General features: G+C 42.9%; 1 protein-coding gene across 1 annotated transcript; it reads left to right on the forward strand.

Annotated features, from left to right (window-relative positions):
• Positions 1-2,270: 2,270 nt before the first annotated feature.
• On the forward strand, positions 2,271-26,003 carry STX10 (syntaxin 10). Its single transcript, XM_089652662.1, has 8 exons — positions 2,271-2,778; positions 6,561-6,730; positions 6,991-7,085; positions 10,292-10,354; positions 10,435-10,542; positions 18,077-18,183; positions 18,279-18,373; positions 25,756-26,003. The coding sequence occupies exons 1-8, from the start codon at positions 2,744-2,746 to the stop codon at positions 25,836-25,838; spliced, it is 756 nt and encodes a 251-aa protein (XP_089508788.1). The 5' UTR covers positions 2,271-2,743; the 3' UTR covers positions 25,839-26,003.
• The last annotated feature ends 895 nt before the right edge of the window (positions 26,004-26,898 follow it).

Raw genomic sequence — 26,898 nt, forward strand, 5'->3', positions numbered from 1 at the left:
AAAATTGCAAATGCTTATAGACGCGATTTGACGCTTTTGAAACGCTGATAAAATCGACTGCTGAACGCAAGTTTTCTGCGTTCAAAAAAACGACTGTAAACTCAAATGCCTGTAAACGACTCTGTGTACATGGACACATAGGAAAACATTATAGTGAGTTTAGGGGCTGCTGAAAAAAAACGCTGAACAGCTCCTGAATGTGAGTTTATCAGCTGCAGTGTACATGAGCCCTTATTCACATATTGTATTGCCTGGGGTGTAGCGCAAGTTTTTTTCCTTTTCTTCGTTATAAACAAAGCAAGGCAAAATGTCCAACGTCATCAGTCACACCACTGCGATTTAAAATCACACAATTTGTGTGTGATTTCAGAAGACTTTATTGCTACTTGTGAAGATTTTCAATGATTTCTTGCAATTTGCAGTGCGATTTCCATTACATTCTATGTGCGCAAAATTGCAATAAACTGCAGAGAAATTAATGCAAGAACTACTTTACAAATCGCGCTGCATTAAATCGTACTATAAGATGCTGACATTCACTAGATGCACTTGAAATTTGCAAATCGCACCTGAAATCGCACCAGGGAGACCTGGCAACTTAGTGCCTGATCATACCGGTGCGATTTAGGATGGAAACTGCGTCTTAACCACTTCATGTCCGGACACTTTTACCCCCTTCCTGTCCAGGCCAATTTTCAGCGCTATCAAACTTTGAATGACAATTGCGCGGTCATGCAACACTGTACCCATATGAATTTTTAAGCATTTTTTGAGACAGATAAAACTTTATTTGGGTGGTATTTAATCACCACTGGAATTTTTATATATTTTTTGCTATATAAATGAAAAAGTCCAAAAATTTTGAAAAAGTGTTTTTCTTATAAAATTTTGCAAATAAATAATATTTCATCATAAATCTTGGCCAAAATTTATTCCGCTATCTTTTTAATAAAAACAAAAATAACCCAAATTAGTTTATAACCAAAAATTATAATTTTTTAAAAACTTTTTTTACATTTTTATATTGTTTTATTTTAACATACTGTCACCCTAGCAGTACAGTGTCACCATAGTGACACTGTACTACTTGTGGGGGGTGATGAAGATTTTTTTTTTTCCACTGATTGCTTTTACACCCACAAAGGCTGGAAAAGCAATAATTTCTCCTCTCTGGCTGCATTCTTGCAGCCATTGAGAAATACTGTGTGAGCTGTGATTGGTCACAGCTTGTCACATGGTACAAGGCTGTTGTGAATAGCCTTGTACCATGTGACCTCTGTGATCATTCACAGATTTCACACGTAGTAAGCAATGATGTCAGAAGTGACATCTTGCTTACTACTCTTCATGTGATCACTAATTGGCCAATCAGTGATCACATGATTGGGACCTCACACAGAGGTCCCGTACGACGATCAGTGTCCGGACACAGTGGGCACCGTATTGTGTTGCCGCGCGCTCCCAATCCAAAATGGCAGGCGTCGTTTATGAACAGCAACCTGCCCCTGGACTCCCACCATCCGGCTGTTTATAAACATGGGCCGGAAGGGAAGTGGTTAACATGTGCGATCTGCTGCAGCGCGATTTCTAAAGTAATTCTTTAGTAACTTCTACAGTTTATTGTAATTTCACACACAGAGTATAACAGAAATCGCAAGAAATCGATGAAAATCTTTACAAGTAGCAATAAAGTCTTCACAAATGGCACTACTTTAAAACGCAGCGGTACGACAGTGACTAAATTTAATCTCCTTGGCAACCATGGCTAGTCCAGGCCTCATCAACCTCAAACAGGCCAAAAGCAGTGATTTTACCTCAGAAACGTCTCGGTTTGTGTCTTTTTCTACTAACAGGTGTAAGCATTGACTGCAGCACGGCTATCTTGGTATAGCTATGTCCTTTTCCTGTATAGAAACACGAACCGCTACCCTCCACTTCGGTTCCGCCGATTCACCTCACACTCCGCCAACTCTAATTACGCCTCACACGACTTTCCCGCCTATGCGCGAAGTGGGTGGAGTCAGCTTTCCGACTGGCACTTGCAGGAGACACTGTGGAGGCGGGGTTAGAGTGGTTGTCCTGATCTGCATAAAAAGTTTTTAAGGCGGAGTGAACGTGGGTGGGGGCGGGGGGGTGCTTTCTTTTCCGCACTGCAAGCTTTGGGAGGCGGAGCTAGACTTGCGCAAGTTTGGTGTCTGAAAAAAAAGAGGTGGGGCTGAAAAGATGACAGCGAAGGGGGGGAACTACAACTCCCATGATGTATTGCGCCAGAACCGGAAACACGTGTAAAGAGGAAGAGTTGACAAGTGGGCAGAGGGGCGCTGGAAGTTTAGTGGGCGAAGTGTCAGTGTAGTGGCCTGAGGAGGATGACTGTAGTGCGGACGGAAGATGTAGCAGCGTTAGGCCGCTCGTAGACAGGCTATTGTATGGAGAACCGAAAGAGAGCTGCCTAGACCGCCCCTGTGTACACTGCGCTGGCTGGACTATCAACACCTTGCTATACATAGGGGGAGGGGTCTTTTTATGTGCCAAATAATTAGCTGACATTTGCTGCATCATACTGTGCTTTGTTTGTACACAAAGGGCCATATTTATTATATCTATTGTATCTGTTACCATTGTTACCTGGAGGGGTCAGATCCACACAGACAGGGGAGGGTGTAGATATGTGAAGTGTATATATATTATCAGAGACTGACACTAGAGTAACTGACGGGGGATCGGAGAGAGAAGATCGCTCAGGATGTCTGTGGAGGATCCATTCTCTGTAGTAAGAGGGTGAGTACATGTCTGTGACATCACCGAGATGACAACACAACCTATCCATTCACTGACATTACCGAGATGACAACACAACCTATCCATTCACTGACATCACCGAGATGACAACACAACCTATCCATTCACTGACATTACCGAGATGACAACACAGCCTATCCATTCACTGACATCACCGAGATGACAACACAGCCTATCCATTCACTGACATTACCGAGATGACAACACAGCCTATCCATTCACTGACGTCACCGAGAGGACAACACAGCCTATCCATTCACTGACATCACCGAGATGACAACACAGCCTATCCATTCACTGACATCACCGAGATGACAACACAACCTATCCATTCACTGACATCACCGAGATGACAACACAATCTATCCATTCACTGACATTACCGAGATGACAACACAACCTATCCATTCACTGACGTCACCGAGAGGACAACACAACCTATCCATTCACTGACATCACCGAGATGACAACACAGCCTATCCATTCACTGACGTCACCGAGAGGACAACACAGCCTATCCATTCACTGACATCACCGAGATGACAACACAGCCTATCCATTCACTGACATCACCGAGATGACAACACAGCCTATCCATTCACTGACATCACCGAGATGACAACACAGCCTATCCATTCACTGACATCACCGAGAGCACAACACAGCCTATCCATTCACTGACATCACCGAGATGACAACACAGCCTATCCATTCACTGACATCACCGAGATGACAACACAATCTATCTATACTTTCACTGACATCAGCGAGATGACAACACAACCTATCCATTCACTGACATCACCGAGATGACAACACAATCTATCCATTCACTGACATTACCGAGATGACAACACAACCTATCCATTCAGTGACATCACCGAGATGACAACACAGCCTATCCATTCACTGACGTCACCGAGAGGACAACACAGCCTATCCATTCACTGACATCACCGAGATGACAACACAATCTATCCATTCACTGACATCACCGAGATGACAACACAATCTATCCATTCACTGACATCACCGAGATGACAACACAGCCTATCCATTCACTGACATCACCAAGATGACAACACAGCCTATCCATTCACTGACATCACCGAGATGACAACACAGCCTATCCATTCACTGACATCACCGAGAGGACAACACAGCCTATCCATTCACTGACATCACCAAGAGGACAACACAGCCTATCCATTCACTGACATCACTGAGATGACAACACAGCCTATCCATTCACTGAGATGACAACACAGCCTATCCATTCACTGACATCACTGAGATGACAACACAGCCTATCCATTCACTGACATCACCGAGATGACAACACAGCCTATCCATTCACTGACATCACCGAGAGGACAACACAGCCTATCCATTCACTGACATCACTGAGATGACAACACAGCCTATCCATTCACTGAGATGACAACACAGCCTATCCATTCACTGAGATGACAACACAGCCTATCCATTCACTGACATCACTGAGATGACAACACAGCCTATCCATTCACTGACATCACCGAGATGACAACACAGCCTATCCATTCACTGACATCACCGAGAGGACAACACAGCCTGTCCATTCACTGAGATGACAACACAGCCTGTCCATTCACTGAGATGACAACACAGCCTATCCATTCACTGAGATGACAACACAGCCTATCCATTCACTGAGATGACAACACAGCCTATCCATTCACTGACACCTTAATATTCATGAGAACACAGAGACCTTTGACATCACTGAGACCTTCATAATAATGAGAACACAGCCTGTCCATTCACTAGAGACCAGTGACATCACTGAGACCTTCATATTCATGAGAATACAGCCTATCCATTCACTAGAGACCAGTGACATCACTGAGACCTTCATATTCATGAGAACACAGCCTATCCTTTCACTAGAGCCCAGTGACATCACTGAGTGACATCACTTCATATTCATGAGAATACAGCCTATCCATTCACAGAAATCCTTCATATTCATGAGAACACAGCCTATCCATTAACTATAGTGACCAGTGACATCCCTGAGGCCTTCATAATCCTGAGAACACAGCCTATCCATTCACTAGAGACCAGCAACATCACTGAGACCTTCATATTCATGAGAACACAGCCTATCCATTTGCTAGAGACCAGTGACATCACCGAGACCTTCATATTTATGAGACCACATCCTATCCATTCACTAGAGACCAGCGACATAACTGAGACCTTCATATTCATAAGAATACAGCCTATCCATTCACTAGAGACCAGCGACATCACTGTGACCTTCATATTCATGAGAACACAGCCTATCCATTCGCTAGAGACCAGTGACATCCCTGAGACCTTCATATTCATGAGAACACAGCCTATCTATTCACTAGAGACCAGTGACATCACTGAGACCTTCATATTCATGAGAACACCACCTGTCCATTCACTAGAGAAAAGGGACATCACTGAGACCTTCATATTTATGAGATTACAGCCTATCCATTCACTAGAGACCGGTGACATCCCTGAGACCTTCATATTCATGAGAACACAGCCTATCCATTAACTATAGAGACCAGTGACATCACTGAGACCTTCATGTTTATGAGAACACAGTCTGTCCATTCATTAGAGACCGGTGACATCAGTGAGACCTTCATATTCATGCAGCACAGACTATCCATTCACTAGAGACCAGTGACATCACTGAGACCTTCATATTCATGAGAACACAAGTAGAATATAAAACTCTCAACCAAAAAGCATAATCAAATCTACTCAAAAAGTCGCAAAGTAGTACAAGGAAGAGCCCTCCAATATCTTGGTATAAAAGGCTTGTGAACTGGTTCCTGTTGGCTCCTCTAAGGAATCGGGGTCAATCCTAAATGACACATGAAAAACAACCGACAACAGCACAGTATCCCGTTGGATGATGGTGTATATTTATTGTAACAAAGAAAATACCACACTTACTTCCTAGCAACTTAATTCCAGCTTGATTAATTCAGAGATGACAGCACATTCGGCTAGGGCTGCAATGATGGCAGTCATGTATTCTCAGTGTCGGCTAGTGAGAACTCGCTTCACCACTCTCCCAGGGCAGTTTTCTTGCCGGTATATACAGTTCCTGGCCAAACTGTGCATCAAATATGGGGGGCAGCAACAAATTTCGAGGGTGTGCCTCTTTCTCAAGCCCTCAAAAGAGGAACACTCTCGAAACGTTGCCACACCTCAGTTTTGGTGTACACTGACAGATTTGCCTAGCTGGCATTACTGCTGAGCTGAAGCTCATAGTGTATTCCCTTGCGTGAAACCCCCTTACCCCCACTACAGGCATTATATGCTATGACTGCTGAGGGCTTCCTCAGGGCCATAAGGAAGCATTTTAAAGAGAGACTGTCACTTTGCTCATTTAGTTCCCTTAGGACCCTCACTCTGTTGCTCTAATAAAGGGGGGATTGTAGGTATAGGGGAGCATGTGCCAATACTTTGGCCTGAGTGGCCATTTCCAGGCCAAAGTAAATCACATGGGAGGTGGTGACGTCTGCTACTTGCGTAGGCCCTGACACTGGAGTTTACTCTAAGGGTAGATTGCAGAGGAAGGTGGCAAGCATCGGTGAGGGGAGAGCACTATATCAAGAGTTACTGTCACTTTGCCAGAATGTTGAAGTGACAGTTTCTTTTTAGAGTATCTTGCATCTCTTTTGACAGACCTGTTCTTTGTAAATGTTTGCCATTGGTTTCCTTCGCAGGGAGGTACAGAAGTCACTAAATACCAGCCGTGGTCTGTATCAGCGCTGGTGTGAGCTCCTACAGGAAAGTAATGTGACCAGCGCTGAAGAGTTTGATTGGACAACCAATGAGCTCAGAAATTCCCTGAGGAGCATAGAATGGGATCTGGAAGATTTAGAAGAGACCATAAGTATCCTAACTCAATAAGTGTTGGACTTTGTGTATTAAAATTGCATTTACCATAGTAATCCTATTACAGCGATCATTTTTTGGAGCTAAGTAGGGAATGAATGGAAATATTTGACTTTCCTAAGGAACGGACACTGTTATAGACAAGACCAGATGTCATTCTGTGGTGTAACGTAGTATACCCAGTTAAATACCGCTTTCTTGTCACCCTTCCCTTCATATCCCAGAATCCTTTCTGTTATTCCTTAACTCCTATCATGGGCATCGTTGAAGCAAACCCAAAAAAGTTTAAAATTTTGGAAGCTGAGCTGACCGAAAGAAAGAACTTTGTGGAGAAGACGAGAAGTTCACTTAAGGTGATACATATAGGGTCCACTCTTGAATTTTTTTTTTAATTGGTATTCTGCTACAGGTTTATGGCATTATGAAAATGTATCGTGAACCTCTTGGTCAAAATTTGACAAAAAATATTTTCATGCTATAACCCACAACAAAGTTCTGTCTTTTCTTTCAATTGTATTTTTCTTGCTTGGTTCTGATTGGGTAATGTGAACCTGGCACATCTTAGATCACTTCCACCCACGTATGTGCCTTCCTGCTTGCCTGGAGCTTGGACAGCTCCACTACCTATGTTGCTGTCAGAAGTCACTGGTAAAATGAAGCCACGTGGCTTTTAATGCAGCTGTGATATGACCTCTCGCCAACAACCACCAATCAGTCCGTATCCTGGCCAAGAGTAGCCTTTTTATAAGTTTAGAACCCCTGATGTTGTTGGCATTGACAAATGAGGCCATGTGACATAACTGGAAGTTTCTTTTATTTAAGAATTGTCATTAAAGTATGCACAAGTTCTAAAAACCCTACACATTAAATGAAAATGGAAATTGATATCGTTCTATTACCATCCATGTCACATTGTATACATTTCTGATATGGCTTGCATCATTGTACTTGGAGCAGAGGAGGCCTGGATGAGGCTTCATATAACTTTTTAGTTATTTTGGATCACTCTGGTCCAAAACGAACCATTGACTTCACTAACAGTTGCAGTGGCTGTGGAAACTGTGTTTTGCCTAGGCTACATACAGTATGCAGCCGTGTGTTCCGTCAGCGGAATGAGGACTTCCTTTTATGCTCCTGGAACAAAATTGATCTGGGCTGAGCATTGCAAAGCAATTCACAGGGAGCTTTGTATTCTATGAATGAATACAAAGCTTCCTTTGACTGGCTGAGGCAGGCTGATGATGTAACACCCGTAAGGGCAGATGAGTCATTTGCTTCTTAGAATCCATCTGTCCTTAGCTCAGCCATGCGGGCAGAATGATGTGCTTAGCTGAGAAAACCCCTCCTGAAGACTCCTGAGATGAATGACATCATTTGCCTAGGCATGGAACCCAGGAAATAACTGTAGATATGTAAAAAAAAAAAACAAATTTTAAAACTAGTAAATATTATATCCATTCCTATCTATTTACTAATGTTAGCAGCATAAGGATTAAAAATAGTTCATTGATTGTGACAGTGTAAAGTACTGTATACAGTGATATTTTCAGGTGCTTTGTAAATACACAAAGCTAGACTTGCATTAAGTATGCTTCTTATCAGAAACATAGGAAATGTTGTTAAAACCTGTCTAACTGATAACCTGTGATTTTAGCTAGAGAAATGTGCAGTAGTCCCAGCAATATCAAGAAAAAGTATAATTTGTCCCTGAATAAACAAAGTGACAGACTTTTTAAAAAGGAACTCTTAATGGTTTCTGTTTACGATCAATATGCAGTCTTAGGCCCCATGTACACGGGACACTTCTGAACGATGGAAACTGACTGCTGGAAAACGTAGGTTAAAAAAACGTCTGTTTAGCCGCATTTGCATGTTTATGTTTAGAAGCGTTTTTTAAAGATAAGCACAGGAGAACCTCCTGAATGCCCAGAATGCACTGAAAAGTGATACATTTTTAACCATTTCAGAAAGATACAGAGAGTAGAAGCAGAGAGAGCAGTATATGTTGAGATTAGCTTAGGTGTGAGTTGCTCATTCACATTTCTTTTGTTTCTTTTGTTTTTTAAAGATAAGCACAGGAGAACCTCCCAAATGCCCAGAATGCACTGAAATGTGGTAAATTATTACCTATTTCAGACTGTTTCAGAGAAATACAGAGAGTAGAAGCAGGGACAGCAGGATGTGTTGAGATTAGTTTAGGTGTGAGTTGCTCATTAACATTTACATTTCTTTTGTTTCCAAGGGTGGGAAAGGTGTCTGGTGGAGGGAGTCATTAAGCTCACCTGGCAGGGGGTCTTCATGAGGAATTTGGTGTGAATGGTCATTAACATATCTTTTGTTTCCAAGGGTGGGATAGGTCTGAGTTGTGAATTGGTCATTAAAATGTGTGACATGCTTGGTTGGAACATCCTGTGTTCAGTGTTTTGTCCATCTGAGCACCTTGAAAACGCTTTGCATGCATTTTTCATGATGAAAAAAAGGCTCTGGACAGCATCGGGAACGGGAAGAGTTAAAAAAAAAAAAAGTCAAACGCAAATGCTTATAAACGCGATTTGCCACGTTTAGAAGTGTTTTGTGTTTTAAACGCTGATAAAATCTGCTGAATGCAAGTTTGGTGCGTTAAAAAAAACGACTGTAAACTCAAATGCCTGTAAACGACTGTAAACAAAGATGTGTAAATGGACACATAGGAAAATATTAGGGTGAGTTCAGGGGCTGCTGAAAAAAAATGCTGAACAGCTCCTAAACGTGAGTTTATCAGCTGCAGTGTACTGAGCCCTTAGAAAACAGCCCAATCAGTGGACAACAAACACTTCCAATGTATGGGGATGCCAATGGTTCCAACAGTCAAGCACATTTGTCTCTGCTCTCAGGACTGGAAGTGATGGGAAAAACAGTATCATGGGGACAGTAAGTGAGGTTGCTTCTCAGTATAGGAAGTCGTGGGAAATGTGGAAATCTGGAACAGTGAGGTTGCTTCTTAGGACAAAGTGCTGGGAAATCTCTCCAGGGCAGTAAATGAGGCTGCTTCCTTCCAGGACAGGAAGTGATGAGAAATCCCTTGGGAAGAGTAAAACTGGCCATACATGGAGAAAATTTCATCCAGCATCCTCTCAGGATAGGAAATGAGGGAAAATCTCCACAATGAAGTAAAAAAAAATAAAAACCTGGCACATTGTAGCTCTACCCCAATCTAGTCAAAACTGAAAAAAAAAAAACTGAATGAACTTTGCCCTCAAAGTAAAACTTTACGCCAATATAAAAATTTGGAACTCAGCAGTGTGATAATGTTCATCTGCAGCCCAGTGAGCAGGAAGGTGAGATGGCAAGTTGTGGTGTAATGTGATGTCCTCCAGCTATGTTCCATGGCAAGATGCCTGGATCACAAGACTGGCAGAACAGAATGAAGAATAATTTAAACTATATTGCAGCTATGTATTAAACTGTTTAGTTGGAGTTCTGCTAAGAACTTAAGAGATTCTTAATTTGGATGACTTTTTGCTGATTCTTGTGTCATAACATATGTTGCTCTTCTCTTTCCCAACCTGTTCTTTTCAAGGAAATGAGGGATCACATCTCCAGCCCCCGAGCTCAGGCTTTCACAGAGAAAAAGAACCGAGAGGTAGTGCCATTTCCTTCTCTCATTGTTCCCATTTGTCAGCTTCACCTTCGTGTTTGACCTGTGAACACTCTGTGTCGTAGGCGCTGGGTGTCTCTCGGCCGATGGCTTCAGATCACTTTTCTCGCCTTGATGATGAGATGATATCAGGGAACTCTCGTTACGTAGAGGACCAGCAAGCACAACAACAGGTGAGCATTGCATTAACACTTGAAAATATTACTTTTGTATTTGCATGTCGGCGTGGTCCCCAGGTGCACCTGTACCCTGGTAGGAAAAGCACAAGTCTCACAGTCCAAAGGCATTAGAATTGTGCAAGAAAGTTGTCTATCGATACTGTTATGGGGTGCTGCTCTTATTCTTTACGCATATGAAGCAGTTTTCAGCCTGCTGTCTCCAAATTCTTGGCTCTAGCTTGGTGCTTCCATATTTCCTAGTCCTCTTCCTGGACAGCCCACGAGACGTAGAGCTCCTCCCATGGGATAGGAAACACGTTACCCTCCACAGATTAAAAGGCTGTCCTCCAGGCCCTAGCCTCAGTTATTAGTGTTTCCTCTGGACGGGGTTAACATGTTTTCTGGAAGCGTTGGAAATCTGGGGCTGACTGGAAGCTCTCTGAGGAGGTGAATTACCCTGGGAATCCTTGTCTTCTGGCCCAGCCGCAATCCCCTTCATGTGATGGCCCCGGAAGTGACGTCATCACCGGACGGCTGAGAATGCTCCCCGTTTATAGGTGCAAGGGGGACTGTGAAGAGCGGCTGGTGTGGTGGTCTTCAGTGGCAGCAGAGGCTGATCTTGAAGGACTGGTCCCATGGATCCTCCCGTGGCTCCTGCTCTGGCGGTCAACTCCGGGGATGCAGGCACCAGCTCCTCACAAGTATTTACGATGGGAAGGGCTCCCAATTTGTATACCTGTGTGGTTTTGCCTTTTCTATCAGGTGCAGCTCTTGGGATGTGGGCTGTTGGCTGACATGGCACTTTTTTCTTCTCTCTGGAACACAGGGTGTGATTTCTAGTTAGAGCCTGAGGGTCTCTTTTTTTTTTTTTTTTTTTTCTGTCATTATTTACAGACAAAAGCTCGGGACAGAGGTCCAGATCCTGACTCCAAGAAGAAGAAATGGGCTGTTTGTGCATCCAAAGTGAGATCTGCTTGGGTCAAGCCCTTATGCCACCCTTGCATTATTAGCCTGGTTAAAGAAGACTGTATTTCAGCTTGTATAAAATTGCTGTAATCGGTCAAAAATGAACTTGTAACTATGTTCAGTTCTTTTAAGACCTTTTTGGAGGATTTTAGAAGTCCCGCTCCACCTCCGCAGCCCCTGGGTGACCTGGACCTTTCCATAGCCAAGACCCCCTCGCCCATAGAGGTCAGACCGGAAGTACTAGAAAGGGTTACTAGGATACAGTCTTCAGCCTCGTCAGGGAGCGATGAAAAGGGGAATTCTTCAGAGGAGGGGGAGGGGTCTGTGGATAGGTCTTCTAGGTAAAAATTCTTCTTAGTAGAAGTGGATGAGTTGTTAAAGGCCATATACGAGACTTTGGAAATAGAAGAAGACAAGGTCCAGCTTTCGAGACACGACTTAATGTATGAACGTCTACAGAGAAAAAAGGGCAGGGTTTTTCCTGTTCATAAATCTCTAACTGAGGCTACTGAGTTAGCATGGAAGGAGCCAGTGCACAAGCCTTTCTTTTTCAATAGTCTTAAAAGGAGGTTTCCCTTTGAGGAGGGTGATGAACACCCTTGGAATAAAAATCCTAGATTGGATGCTCCTTTGTCGAAGGCTTCAAAGAAATCCGAACTGGTGTTCCAGGGCATGGGAGTCCTTAGGGACCCTATGGATAAAAAGGGGGATGTCTTTCTGAAAAGGGCCTGGGAGTCTACGGTGAATAGTTTCAAGCCGGCACTTGCCTCTACCTGTGTAGACAGGAACTTGGATTTTTGGCTATCCCAACTTAAATCCTACTTAATGGGAGGTACGTCTGAGGAAGAGATTTTATGTTCTTTCCCTATGCATTTCAGAGCAGTGGGTTTTTTGGCCGATTCTTCTGCAGAGGCAGTAAGAATGGCCACTAGATCTTCGGCCCTGGTGAATTCAACTGGGAGGTCTCTTTGGCTGAAGACCTGGTCTGGGGATTCAACCGCTAAGGCTCGTTTATGCGCGTTGCATTTTTCAGGGGTCAATCTCTTTGGCCCGGGTTTGTAAGAAGCGTTGGAGTGCACGACGGATAAGAAAGGCTTTTACAGAAATAAGAGGCCGGTTTCCAGAAAGCTTTTTCGTGGCCCACAGGGCAGACCACAGTTGGACCAAAGAAACACTGGTCTTGCCACAAGAATAGGGGCAAGGGAGGAATCCTTTTTAATCCTCCTCAACCCTCCCCCCAAAACCCAATGACTCCTTCCTCCCACTGGGGGTCTTCCTCCGTCACCTCCAGTCCTTTCATCCTGCAGCTGATAGCGCAGGGTTACAGGTTGGAGTTCGACTCATTGCCTCCTTAGAGATCTTTGGTGACAAATCTGCCCTGGGAAAGAGAAAAGGCAAGGGCGCTATGCCTGCAAATAGGAGAAATGGTGGATCAGAGTCTTGGTTTTTGTCCCGGAGGGAGAAAGGGGTCGGGGTTTTTAGTTTCACGTTTTTGTGGTGAAGAAACCCTCAGGCAATTTTTGTCTGATTCGGAATTCACGACCTCTCAATAGATGGATAAAATATAAGCACTTTCATATGGAATCGATATTCTCACTCAGGTTTATCCTGCGTCGGGTATTTTATGGTGTCCCTGGATCTGAAGGATGCGTATCATCACATACCCATGCATGCCTCCTTTCAGAAGTACTTGAGAATGGAAGTCAACTTGGGGACAAGGTTCTAGGAGAAGCTCTGGTTCCTCTGAGGCTGAAGGGCATTCTGGTAGTGTCTTATTTAGACAACCTTCTGTTAGCTGCCCCTTCCGAGCAACAGCTGCAGAGAGATCTCAGGTTAAACAAAGCTACTTGCAGTTGCTGGGCTGGATGATCAACTGGGAAAAATCTAACCTGATTCCATCTCAGTCACTAAAGTTCCTGCAGTATATTATAGATTCAAGGGTTCAAAAGATGTTTCTCCCTGCAGACAAACCATACAAGGTTGGCTATCAAGTAGCCCACCTGCAATCGAATCTCCTGGTTCCCTGAAGAAGATCTCAGCGGTTGCGGGTCTCATGACGGCATGTTTTCCAGCAGTGCCCTGGGCCCGATTTCACCAGAGACCTCTGCAGCTCTTTCTGCTCCAGACCTGGGATGGGACGAGGGGCACCCTCTAGAACAAGGTCCTCCTTTCTCAGAGGGTCAAGCAGTCCTTTTGGTGGTGGAGAACGGAGACTTATCTTGCCAGAGGTCTACATTGGATCTGGCTGATCTCCCTGAGGATGATGACAGACACCAGCTTCTGGGGTTGGGGGGGCTCACGTACAGGACTGCCTGGCCCAGGGCCAGTGGTCAAAGACCGAGGCCAGTTTTTCTTCCAGCCAGAGGGAATTCTTGGCTGTGGAAAGAATTATGCTGAAATTTCATAAGGTCAATTGAAAGGTCATCATCTGCAAATCCTCTCTGACAACAACACGACAGTGGCCTATATCAGCAAACAGAGGCTGCAGAAGTCCGCGGTTACAGGCAATTGCGGAGAAGATATTGGGTTGGGCGAAAGCCAAATTAGCCTTAATCTCAGAAGACCACCTAAAGGGCTGTCAGAATGTTAGCGGATTCCTCAGCCATCAGGCAGTATGCCAGGAGGAATGGGCTCTTGCCGAGGACGTTTTTTGTTGGCGGCCAAGTATTTGGGGCCAATGGTAATAGACTTTTTGCCTCTTAGGCAAATGTGAAGCTTCCAAGATTTTTTTTTTCCTTTTTTTTCCATGAATCCGGGGGACACGGCGCTAGCCATAGATGCTCTGGCACATCCATGGCATTGCAGTCTTCCCACCCATCAGGATGATTCCGGCAGTGTTGCGGAAATTTCAAATGGAGAAATTGGATCTCATTGTGATATTGGCCAAAACATCCTTGGTTTGCCCTTCTGAAATCTTTGGCATGGAGTCCTCCGGTATTTTCTTCCAAAGAGAAGAGACCTCTTATTCCAGAGCCCTGTGTATTGTCCAGGCTTGGACACATTAAACCTTTCAGTGTGGTATATGAGGAACAGTTGTTAAAGGAAGGCTTTTCAGATATAGTGGTACAAACATTAGTTAGCTGCCAAGCTATCTATTCCAAAGTCTGGAAGAAATTTAAGTCTTGGATAGTGGAGCAAAAGTGTTCTGAACCGTCCATTCAAACAATCCTGGATTTTTTTTGCAAGAGGGAATAGACAAGGGGATTTCCGTCAGCACTGTTAAGGTGCAAGCAGTGGTTTTAGGAGTTTTTCTAAGAGCTTCTCTCCTGAAAGATCCTATAATTTCGCTCTTTTTAAATCCGTGGCTAGAATGAGACCAGTGCCGTTGAAGTCTTGTCCTTCCTGGGACCTTTCGCTAGTTTTACAAGTATTGACGTCTAGTCCGTTTGAACCAGGCATCCGTTAAACTCATTACTTGAAAGATGGTATTTTTGGTGGCTGTTACCACGGCACATAGAATTCGTGAAATACAGTCTCTGTCGATCAAAGAACTATTCCTTTCGACTTTTGATGACAGGTTAGTTCTTAAGACGTTTCCTGGTTTTTTTACCTAAAGTAGCCACGTCTTTTCATAGGTCGCAGGATATTTTTCTGCCCCCATTTTGTTCCCCCCCCCTCAAATGAAAAAAAGAAGTTCATTTTACTTGACGTTGGAGATGTCTATTACACTATTTGAGTTTGTCTACGCAATTCAGAAAGTCCGGTGCGCTTTTTGTCTTTTTTTTCAGCAAATGAGTGTTTCAGGCCTTTAAGCCAACTATTGCCAGATGGATCAAGCAGGCCATTTCACTCTATCAGGTTAAGGGCCAGTCAGTACCTTTCATTAATGCACATTCTACTAGGGCCTGTCTACATCTTGGGCAGAGAGAGCTGGTGCCACCCTGGATCAGATATGTAGGGCTGCAACCTCGTTAAGTTTCTCAACATTTGTTAGGCACTACCGTATGAATCTCTTGAGTAGTCAAGAGCAAGCATTTGGGCGTAAAATCCTCCAGGCAGTAGTCCCACCCTAAACTGGTAAGTTCTTATCGTCTCGTGGACTGTCCTGGAAGACGACTTGGGAAAACCAGAGTTAGACTTACCGGTAACTCTATTTCCGGGAGTCTTCCAGGACAGCCGGATTCCCACCCTTTGCATTATGTTATGCTGTTCTTATGATCTATTTTTCAGGTCCATCCTTCGGTTCTTGTGCTTATTGAGGCTAGGGCCTGGAGGACCGCCTTTTAATCTGTGGAGGGTAACGTGTTTCCTGTCCCGTGGGTGGAGATCTACGTTTCATGGGCTGTCCTGGAAGACTCCCGGAAATAGTTACTGGTAAGTCTAACTCCTGTTTTTTTTTTTTTGTTTGTTTTTTTCTTTTTATAGTAATATTTATAATGTGTATATACAGTATGGTATAGGATTTGATTTTGAGGTGATAAAGAAAAAAAAACAACTCTCAAGAACTATATCTCTTCCAAGCCATATCACTAATCTTTTTCCAGTCAACAAAAAAATTTAACCTCAAATGTATCTAAACAAAAATTTTAAGTGTATGTAAAGAAAAAAAACTTTTTATTTTTACGTAAGAAAGGTTTAAAAGGTTACTTATTGCAGTCTATGTTCTGTTAGGGAAAGTTTTATTTTCTTTCTTCCTGTCCAAGATATGGAGCAAGAAGTGAAAGAAATTATGTAGAAATCGGTGTAATTTCCCTCTTAAAGCAAAACCAAAGTTACTTCCTCTGACAGTCTGGGTCCCTCACTGGCATCTTCTCCCCCAGGTGCTAGTCTTTGGGCATTGCCATTGGTCGGCGCGGGATAATTTAACTTTTGCGTATGCGCAGGAGTCAGTCATTCCAGCATACAGGGACACAGGGTGCTGGCAATTTAAGGTGAACTGCGCATATGCAGCTTAGTTTACATGCCTCAGAAGACTGCAAGCGGACAGGTAGGTGTATTTTTATCTCAGAAGGAGCATTGCATGGCTGTTCTTTGATAATAACCTGCCTGTTCTAAAAAGCATTTAGTTTCGCTTTTAAGACCGCTATCCCCATTGTAAGGTTTTACCCTCGCCTATTGTTTAGGTAACAACTCTTAAGCTGGCCATAGATTATGCAGTTTTACAGCCAGGGGTTGCAGGAAAGAAAATTGCTTGATTCTCCATTCACACAGTCAGAGAGAGTAGTCCCTGCTGGGATAACACATTGATTGCTACCGGCTGTAGCCGCTGGCAATAATCGCATGAAAAATCCAACAGGCTGGTTGTACCCAAGTCGTACAACAATCAATTTGGGTACAGTCAGGCTGCCCATAGCTGGTTTGAATCTCGGTCGGCTCAGCAGGGACCAGCCAAAATTCAAACAATATATGGCCAGCTTAAAGGCTTTAACCTCATTTCCTGTCTTTTAACAGTAGTCAAAAGTGGGCTTAACCCTTGACTACCAAGATAAACCAAAAAAGCTTTGCCGTTACATGCACTTTGATATATTGCAGCTTACCTGTCCTTAGATGTGATGGCTGCATTAGTTTTAGTTTTGCTTAATTTTACAGGCTTTTTCCCCCCTTTATTTTTACTTGGTAATCCTTTTGGTAAAACGCTTCCTATCCTCTCCACATCTTAACATGGGGTGGTGTTCTGTAGTGCACAGAGCATGGACTGGACCTTAAGGTGGGAATACATGATGAAAAAATCGATCGATCATCTGACGACCGAGAGGCGTTCGTTAGTTGGTCGAAATCGTGGCCCAATCTAAAAAAATTGTTCGGGCAATACGTAGTGTTGACGTCTTCCGTACAAGTGGAAGTGATGCGGCGTGCGTGTGACCTTGTAGCCACGCCCTTGCGGCCAGCATGAGCGATATACACAACAATTACTAGCAATGAGTATAATATCGTTTATTACATAACCTATATACATAAATAGTGATATATAAAATATAATCTGCAGAATTCTGGTGTCATTATCTCATTAGGCCAATCTACTTTTAACATTTGGATTTATCGTTTGTGTTTACGAAGATTCCTTGGACATAAACACCCGGATCATCTTCTGTTTCCGCTCATGTGTGATAGCGCTTGATAGATTTTATTTTTTGTATGACTGTCATACCACCGCATAGAAAATCGGTCGTTCATATGCAAAACTACATTTTTCACCTGATTTTTTTCGTTCACGATATCGTTATCGCGTAAAACATCCTACTCATCAATGAAGAGAAAATCGTTCGATCAGTGGTTCCACAAAATTTTTCATACAATTTCTGTAGAGGGCATTACTGATAACAATGCAACACAAGGCAGTTATCCAGTCACTGGATTTCTGGCAGGGCAGACAGATATTTCTTTGCACTTACCAAAGCGATATAACCACACAATTTCAATGGTATGTTTAGGAGACAAAAAGGGCGCATACAAGAGAAGTCTATTGTTTAGCTGATTCCTTAGGTGTTTGTAAACCCTGTTTCTGCCTTAACAATATTCAGAGAAATGCTGATTGGATATTGCACTTTACATAAGTTGTGAAGTGAGCCATTCGCAGAAACCTTGTAGAATGACTCCTGGGCTGAATATTCCACCTCCTGATGAAGCCATTTTGTCTCTTCAGCTGATCATAGATGAGCAGGACGCAGAGCTGGAGCTGGTATCAGGCAGTATTCGAGTGTTGAAGGACATGTCAGGACGTATCGGAGGTGAACTGGATGAGCAGGCTGTGTGAGTCCCCCCCCATTATAAATGAAACACATGACATTGTCTTGAATGTTGATGTTTATATCCTGTGCATGATATTTTTGGAAACTTTTCCCCAGTATGCTTGATGATTTTTCCCATGAGATGGACAACACACAGACTCGCATGGACTCTGTGCTGAAGAGATTGGCCAAAGTATCCCATATGACCAGTGGTAAGCTTCTTCTAGAATAGGAAGGCCTTGTTTACATTCGATATCTGAACTGATAGTGTAAATGCTGTAATGCCTGCAACACATGGGTGGTCCTCTTGGGTAACCACCAGGGGCAGACTGACCATTTGGAAACTCGGGAACTGCCCGAGGGCCCGGGGGTCAGTAGGGGGCCCCATGAGATGCCCCTGGTACCTTTTTCATAGGCTTTTTTGCGTTTGGGCAAGGACACAGGGGCCGCATGATCCCCTATTGCCCGGGGGCCCCATGAGTTGTCAGTCCGCCCCTGGTAACCACCAGTCCTCATTGTGAGAGTCTTTCATCCTGTGCTGATGTGTTGCATAATGAAAATGCCATTAGTTTTGTTTTGTTTTTTTTTGTTTTGTTTTGTTTTGTTTTTGTTTTGGTTTTTTTATGTCTTGCCATATGATATTTGAGAAATGTCTAGCCTAGAGCTGGCCCTACATTATGCAGTCTGTACAATCTCTGTAGTTTCCTTCAGATTTACAAGACTATATAATGAATATTAATTCAGGCATTCCCCTTCACTTCGTAGTTGATGGTAGATCGTAGGGAAGTTGATATTCAAAAGAAACCACCATTTTAAGCTAGTCAAATATTGACCAGGATGTATCACAAGGGACCCATACCATGCTGAAAATAATTTTAACATGGTTCTAAGGCACTGTGCCCATCTGTAGGTGCTCTCCTCTTCTCTCTACTCACAGGCTTTGCTATGGCAGCGGGAGCCATTGGCTTAAATCCTGTTATGAGGGAGCAGGGGATGAGCTGTGCTGTTTTTGTCTATGGATGTAGGCAGTGCGGCTCAGGATTGAGCCAAAAGGGGTGCCACAATAAGAAGTGGCTTCCTTTGATGGCACACAGAGAGGAGGACCCAGGAACGCCATCGAGGGATCCTAGAAGAGGAGGTCCAAGGCTGCTGTGTGCAATACGATCACACTGTAAAAGAAGAAAGTTTGACTTTACAACCACTTTAATTGTAACTGAATAATAGAGAATTAATAAGTTGCCTTCTCATCCTGAAGCTTCTGGGTGATGTCACTGGTCTATATAGAGTGTCTCAGTGATGCAACTGGTATGTAGTGAATGGATAGGCTGTGTTCTCATGAAAATGGAGTGTCTCAGTGACATCATTAGACTATAGTGAATTAACAGCTTAAGGACCGCCCTATAGTAGATATACTGCTACAAGGCGGCATCTGTGTGCAAAATTGCGTGTATATTTACACGTGCTTTTGCATTTCTGGGCCAGCCCACCCTACCCATGTCGCCATTCGCGGTTCCGAATGTCAGTCACCGGGTCCCAACCGGTAATTACCCGCCGGCACCGATCACCGATGGGGAGGAAGACTGTTTTGTTTACAAACCATCTTCCTCCCTGTCAGCTCGAGCACACTGCTGCCTGAGCAGTGTGCTTACAGTAAAGCGCACACAACCCCTGCCCCCTAGAAAACACAACACATAGTTAACTCTTTGATCGCCACTCACATTAACCCCTTCCTGCCCAGTGCCATTAGTAGTGTCCGTGCTTTTTTTTTTTTTTTTTTTTTTTTTTTGTAGCACTGATCACTGTATTTGTGTCACTGGGGATGTCAGTGACACCAAGTTGGTTCCCACCGCAGTGTCAGAATGTCCGCCGCAGTCCCACTAAAAGTCGCTGATTGCCGCCATTACTAGTAGAAAAAAAAAAAATCCAGTATCTGTACCATCATTTGTAAACGCTATAACTTTCATGCAAACCAATTTACACGTATTGGGATTTTTTATTTTTTTTTGCAGCAAAGACATGTCTCAGAATACATTTTGGCCTACATTTATGACGAAATTTGATTTTTTTTTTTACTGGACATGTTTAATAGCAAAAAGTCCAAAATAATTTTTTTCTCAAAATTGTCGGTTCTTTTTTGCTTATAGTGCAAAAAAGAAAAACCGCACAGGCGATCAAATACCACCAAAAGAAAGCTCAGTTCATGGGAAAAAAGGAGGTAAATTTCATTTGGGTGCAACCTTGCATGACCGTGCAATTGTCAGTTAAAGTAACGCAGCGCTGTAACGCAAAAAATGGCCTGGTCAGGAAGGGGGGGGTAAATCCTCTGGAGGGCAAGGGGTTAATGGACCATCACTAAGGGTGGTAAATAAATGTTTCGTGCAGCCTTTGTCAACCAAGTTGCCACAGCATCCTGGTTGAGTGGCTGCGTTAGAGAGTGGGGGCAGAGAAGCACAGAACTGTGTATCTTTTCAGAGTGGGAGATACATTCTGACAACAGTAATAGCCAGAGCTGTGATATATGTGTGGCAATCAAATACCAGGACAAAGGGGGTAAGGGGAGGCTGTCTCCTGAATTCAGACCTGTTCTGCCTCCCAACCTTTACCAAACAGTACTGTGTAACTACACATTGCACCCAGCAATGTGGGTGCCGCTGTCATATACCTTACACTGGCAGCAGTTCAGGAGGTTTAAAGTGATTATTACAAAAAAAAAAAGTAACTTTTACACACATGTCATACTTGCCTGCTCTGTGTAATGGTTTTGCACAGAGCAGTTCAAACCCTCCTCTTCTGGGATCCTCTGCCTGCGCTGTCTGATTCTCTTTTTCTCTGTCTGCCCCATAGCAAATCACTTGGTATGGGGACAGATGTGCAGGCTTGCTCCCGCACTGAGTTGTGTGCATCCATAGACACAACTATCTCTGCTAGGGTTCCTCTGCTGCCGAGTTTCCTGTGAGAAGAGCTGCTGCAGACAGGTACAGTGCTGGATCAAGATTGGGCTCAGGTAAGTGTTTAACCCCTTGCCTACCGGGCACTTATACCCCCTTCTTTACCAGGCCAATTTTCAGCTTTCAGCGCTGTCGCACTTTGACAATTGCGCGGTCATGCAAGATTGTACCCATATGAAATTTTTACCATTTTTTTTCTCACAAATAGAGCTTTCTTTTGGTGGTATTTAATCGCCGCTGGTCACTTTACTTTTTGCGCTATAAACAAAAAAGTGCAAAAAATTTGAAAAAAAAAAATGTCTTTGTTTCTATTATAACATTTTTCAAACAGGTAATTTTTCTCCTTCACTGATGTGCGTTGATGAGGCGGCACTGATAGGCGGCACTAATGAGGTGTCACGGATAGGCGGCACTGATAGGTGGCACTGACTGGTGCAACTGCTGGGTACTGACTGGCAGCACTGCTGGGTGGCACACGTGTGTGGCACAGGTGGGCACCGATCAGTGCCGATCCCTGCTCTGACAACTGCCGGTTCTTGGCAGTACTTTCCTCACGCTCTGACAGTGTGAGGAAAGTGCAGCCGAGAACCGGCAGTTGCATTTCCCGGTGATTAGCGTGTCATTGGACATGGCTGATCACGTGGTAAAAGGCCGCTGTGATTGGCCTTTTACCACATCACGTGATCAGCTGTGTCCGTAGGACACGGAGATCGCCGGGAGCGCGCAGGAGAGCGTGTTCTGGGAGGACGTCATATGACGCCCTCCCAGAACTGGCCGGCTGCAGTGTAGCCGTCATTCGGCTATCTGCGGTTGGCAAGTAGTTAAAGTAGACATTTTGGCAATTTGTTTTTCATTTTGGATAGAGCAAGGGAAGCCCTGTCAGACTTTTCTTCTTTTTTTTCTCATGTGTCCCATTGTGGAGATTTCTCTTCACTTCCTGTCCCGTGGCCAAACAGGAAGTGAGAGGAAATCCCTTCAAAATAGGAGAATTCTTTTTACCAGAACTAGTGTCCCCATTGGAAAATTTCCCCTCTATAATTTTTCTGGGGAAAACACAAAATTTGGGATTTTTGTTTACTTTCGATGATAATGATAAACAGGTTAAAAATAGAAGGTGAATCTCCCTAACAGGGGCACATACAGTCACAACTGACAGGGATTTTAATCCTCCACTTTATCCAAAACTTAAAGTTTTGCCTTTAGCTATACTAAAGGAGGGGGTTGGGAGAATATGAACTTGAAAGGGAGTCAGCCAATGGGATAGGATGCCCAGGTCAGACAGATACAGTACATCTGTGTTATTTGGGGGGTTTTCTTTTTTAGTCTGTATCTATGTGGATATTAGTGTGTCTGTGTGCATGGAAATGTGTTTTTTTTTTGTTTTTTGTTTTTTTTTAGTAGGTGTATTATTGAATTTTAGTGGGTAGAATAAATCCTATAGGGGGCTGTTTTATGTATGTTATATACGCCTGACCCCTGCACTGCTGGGATGTTCGTTATTTTTTACTCCTGACTCTCTGCATATTACTTTTACTACTGACCCATGCATTCTGTGCAGCTGCTTGGGATATGTGGGCTAGATAATCATATAGCCAACACAACATACTTGCAGGCTAAAAAAAAGTACAGGAAGGGGAACAGAGCATTGCAGAAAAAGAGCCTGTCTTTGGCTCTGGCACATGTTTGTAGCAAGCAAATAAGACACCATTCATGTTCACTACTTTAACTGCTTCCCATCTGGCGTATAGCAGGTTGACGGCCTGGCAGGACTTTTGTTGTTCTGGGTGGACGTCTTAGGACATCCTTTGGGAACGAGCCTTGCACGTGGCCGCGTGTGACTGATCAGTGCACCGACATTCTGCTGGTACCATGTGATCATTGTGACCAGTCACAGCAGATCACATGACAGTTGTAAACAATGAATGGTTTAGAGTCATGCCATTCATTGTTACAATTGTGTTAGCTGTGAGTGGTCACTTGGTACAGACAGGGCCAATCACACAACCCAACTGTACCATGTGATTAGCTGTGACCAATCACAGCTAATCACACAACCCAACTGTACCATGTGATTAGCTGTGACCAATCACAGCTAGTTACATAGTTAGTCTGGCTGAAAAAAGACAAAAGTCCATACAGTTGAACTGTAAAAAAAAAAAAAAGTTATAATCCTATACCCACAGTTCCAGATCCAGCTAATCACAACAAAACAATGAATCCATTTAATTCAGTAAAATGCTTGCTTGTAGCAGTGACAGTCACTGCTGTAAGGAATCACAATGTGTATAAAAAAAAATGTTATATTGCTCTGGCCACAGTGAGTTAAAAAAAAACAAAACCTTAAAGTAATAGAAAAAAAATTTTTTTTACTGTCACTGTGTAAAAAAAAAAAAAAAGTTTTTTTTCTTTAATTTTCAGAAAGATTGACAAAAAATTACAACTTTTGGAAAACTTGCATGCCTCTTATTAAATACCTTGGACTGACTACTTTCCAAAAAGGGGTCATTTGGGGGATATTTGTACTGTCCTGGAATCTTTGGCCTTCAAGAAATTAGATAGGCTATCAGTACATTAGGATTGATCGATTTTCAGATATATCCCATAGTTTGTAGGCTCTATAACTTTCCTACAGACTAAATAATATACACCGATTTGGGTTGTTTTCAGCACAGAAATGTAGCAGAATACATTTTGGCCTAAATTTATTAACCACCTCCCATCCGGCCGTTGTATATAAACGGCCGGACAGTGGCAGTGCAGGGTCGGGTGGCCGTTTATAAACGGCCTCCCCACCCCCTGCTTGTGCACGCTCCCTGGGAGCGTGCAGCACCAAGATCCAGTGCCCGATGTGTCCTCCGGACATGGGAACACCGATCGTCATACGGGACCTCTGTGGGAGGTCCCGATCATGTGATCACTAATTGGCCAATCAGTGATCACATGCAGAGTAGTACGCAAGATGTCACTTCTGATATCATTGCTTACTACGTGTAACATCTGTGAATGATCACAGAGGTACACATGTACTGCTAGGGTGACAGTATGGAAAGAAAAAAAAAACAAAAAAAAAATAAAAATGTAAAAAAAAGTTTAAAAATTATTATTTTTGGTTATAAACTAAATTGGGTTTTTTTCTTTACTAAAAAGATAACGGAATACATTTTGGCCAAGATTTATGATGAAATATTATTTATTTGCAAAAATGTGAAAAACATTTTTTTAAAAATTTTTGGACTTTTTCATTTACATAGCAAAAAAAAATTAAAATCCCAGCGGTGAATAAATACCACCAAAATAAATGCTAAAAAAATCATATGGGTACAGTGTTGCATTACCGCGCAATTGTCATTCAAAGTGTGATAGCACTGAAAACTGGCCTGGACAGGAAGGGGGTAAAAGTGTCCAGACTGGAAGTGGTTAAAGACCATTATTTATTTGCAAAATTTTATTACCGAAACAAACAAAAAAAAATGTTTCCTTTCAAAATTTTCAGTCTCATTTATGTAGCAAAAAAATAAAAAACCCAGTTAAATACCACCAAAAGAAAGCTCTATTTTCTGTGGAAAAAAACGGTTAAAATTTAGTTTGGGTACAGTGTTGCATGACCACACAATTTGTCATTCAAAGTGCGACAGCGCAGGATGAGGGGTAAAAGTGACCGTATTGAAGTGGTTAAAGTGGAACTAAAGTTTATTATTTAACAAAAAAAAACTGTGGGCAGACTCTCTTTTGCAGAAGATACATGCAATTTATCTGCTGCAATAAAATAAATCTACCTGCCTCCCCAGTCTTCCGCTTGTGCAGCTACATTTACATTCCTACACAGTACCAGGATGACTGTACTCTTTGCGCATGCGAGGAAATGACGTCATCCTGCACCAGTCAATCAAGATGGTGACAGCAGGAAGAGGCCACAGAGGAGATTCTGGAACCGGCAAGGGAGATTTTGGGTATATTGAAGCAAAGGTAAGTATACGGGCAGCACAGCGGCTAAATGGTTAGCACTTCTGCCTGGCAGTACTAGGGTCGTGGGTTTGAATCCCAGCCACGGCACCACCTGCCTGGAGTTTGCATGGTCTCCCTGTGTGGGTTTCCTCCGGGTACTCCGGTTTCCTCCACTCCAAAGACATGCTGCTAGGTGAATTGGATCCTGTCTAAATTGTCCTAGTATGTGTATGAATGTGAGTTAGGGACCTTAGATTGTACACCCCTTGAGGGTTAGGGACTGATGTGAATGTACAATATATATGTAAATTGACGGCGCTATATAAGTACCTGAAATAAATAATAAATAAATAAGTATGGGGGCTTATAGTTCTGCTTTAAATTGGCCAACCTTAACAATGAGAATATTTTGAGCACTCAGGTTTGCAGGGTCATCATTCTGCCATAACAAGACTACCTCAATGAAGGGTATATAGGAGAGGAAGCAAGGTGTGCAGGCAGCCATTGATTATTGCTGTAGTTCAAAAGTGATCAGGACTGGTTTTCTAATCTAGTGGGACTGTTTTTTGTTTTTTTTTTTTTGAACTGGAATGTCTAAACATTTTGCATGCTGAAGACTGCCACGAATGAAATACTGATTTAGAGAATTCAGGAGCAATAATCACACTTTTTTTTTCTTTCTTCTCCCCCTTCTCTTACAGACCGGCGGCAGTGGTGTGCGATCATCGTTTTGGTGGTTGCTCTCGTTATTTTACTGATTGTGCTGTTGTCACATAAATCCTAGTATTGGCCTCAGGTTGCTCCATAGATGGAGTTTGCAAGTTACAAATCGTAATTACAGGTCAATTGCTTCCCATTGGACAAGGACTCCGTGTGAGATATTACCACAGCACTGCCACATACCAGCAGACATACACAGTAATAAATAAGGTTGTTTTTTTTTTTTTTATCTGAGCAACAGTGTCTAATCTTTGTGACAGCAATACATTTCATTTATTGCAGTTGACCAGTGCTACAGCTGTGGTAGCAGCATTGGTTTGCAGTTTTGCCATGGTCAATGGGTGCTTTCTTAGCCTGAAAATTAAGTTTCCTAATTTCTTCCTTTTTGAGATGAACAAAGGCAGACATACAGCCATTGTGACAACTGTAGCTGCCTCCATAGATACAGTGGAGAAGTATTTTCTCCCTTGGAAAAGGAAGTGTTATTTGCAGGGTCACCAGGTAAAAACAGCCTGAAAAAAGAAAACTAATGCAGCTACCATATCTAAGACCTGGTAAGCTGCACAATATTAGTTTTGTTATTGGGTTTATGACTTGGGCTGTCTGGCTCTTGGCATTTGGAGAACACCTATTATACATTTTACTAACTGAAACTCCCTCTGTGTCTGTCTAGCCCCATGATGGCATTATTTAACCATTTCCCGTGCAGCCCATGTACATAAACGGCTGGATGGGAGCAGTGCCAAAGCGGGTGGCCGTTTTATAAATGGCCCCTGCATTCACTGCCTGGAAGTGCGCGGCACCGCAATCCAGTAATATAAAAAAAAATGTTTAAAAATTATAATTTTTGGTTATAAACTAATTTGGGTTATTTTTTTTTACTAAAAAGATAACGGAATAAATTTTGGCCAAGATTTATGATGAAATATAGTATTTGCAAAATTCTAAAAGAAACTTTTTTCTAAATTTTTGGACTTTTTCATTTCCATAGCAAAAAAAAATAAAAATCCTAGTGGTGAATAAATACCACCAAAATAAAGCTTTATCTGTCTCAAAAAAATGCTAAAAAATTCATATGGGTACAGTGTTGCTTGACCGTGCAATTGTCATTCAAAGTGTGATCT

The sequence above is a fragment of the Staurois parvus genome, unplaced genomic scaffold (assembly GCF_062004578.1).
Source record: "Staurois parvus isolate SC_StPar_1 unplaced genomic scaffold, SC_StPar_1.0 ptg000689l, whole genome shotgun sequence".
Classification (NCBI taxonomy): domain Eukaryota; kingdom Metazoa; phylum Chordata; class Amphibia; order Anura; family Ranidae; genus Staurois; species Staurois parvus.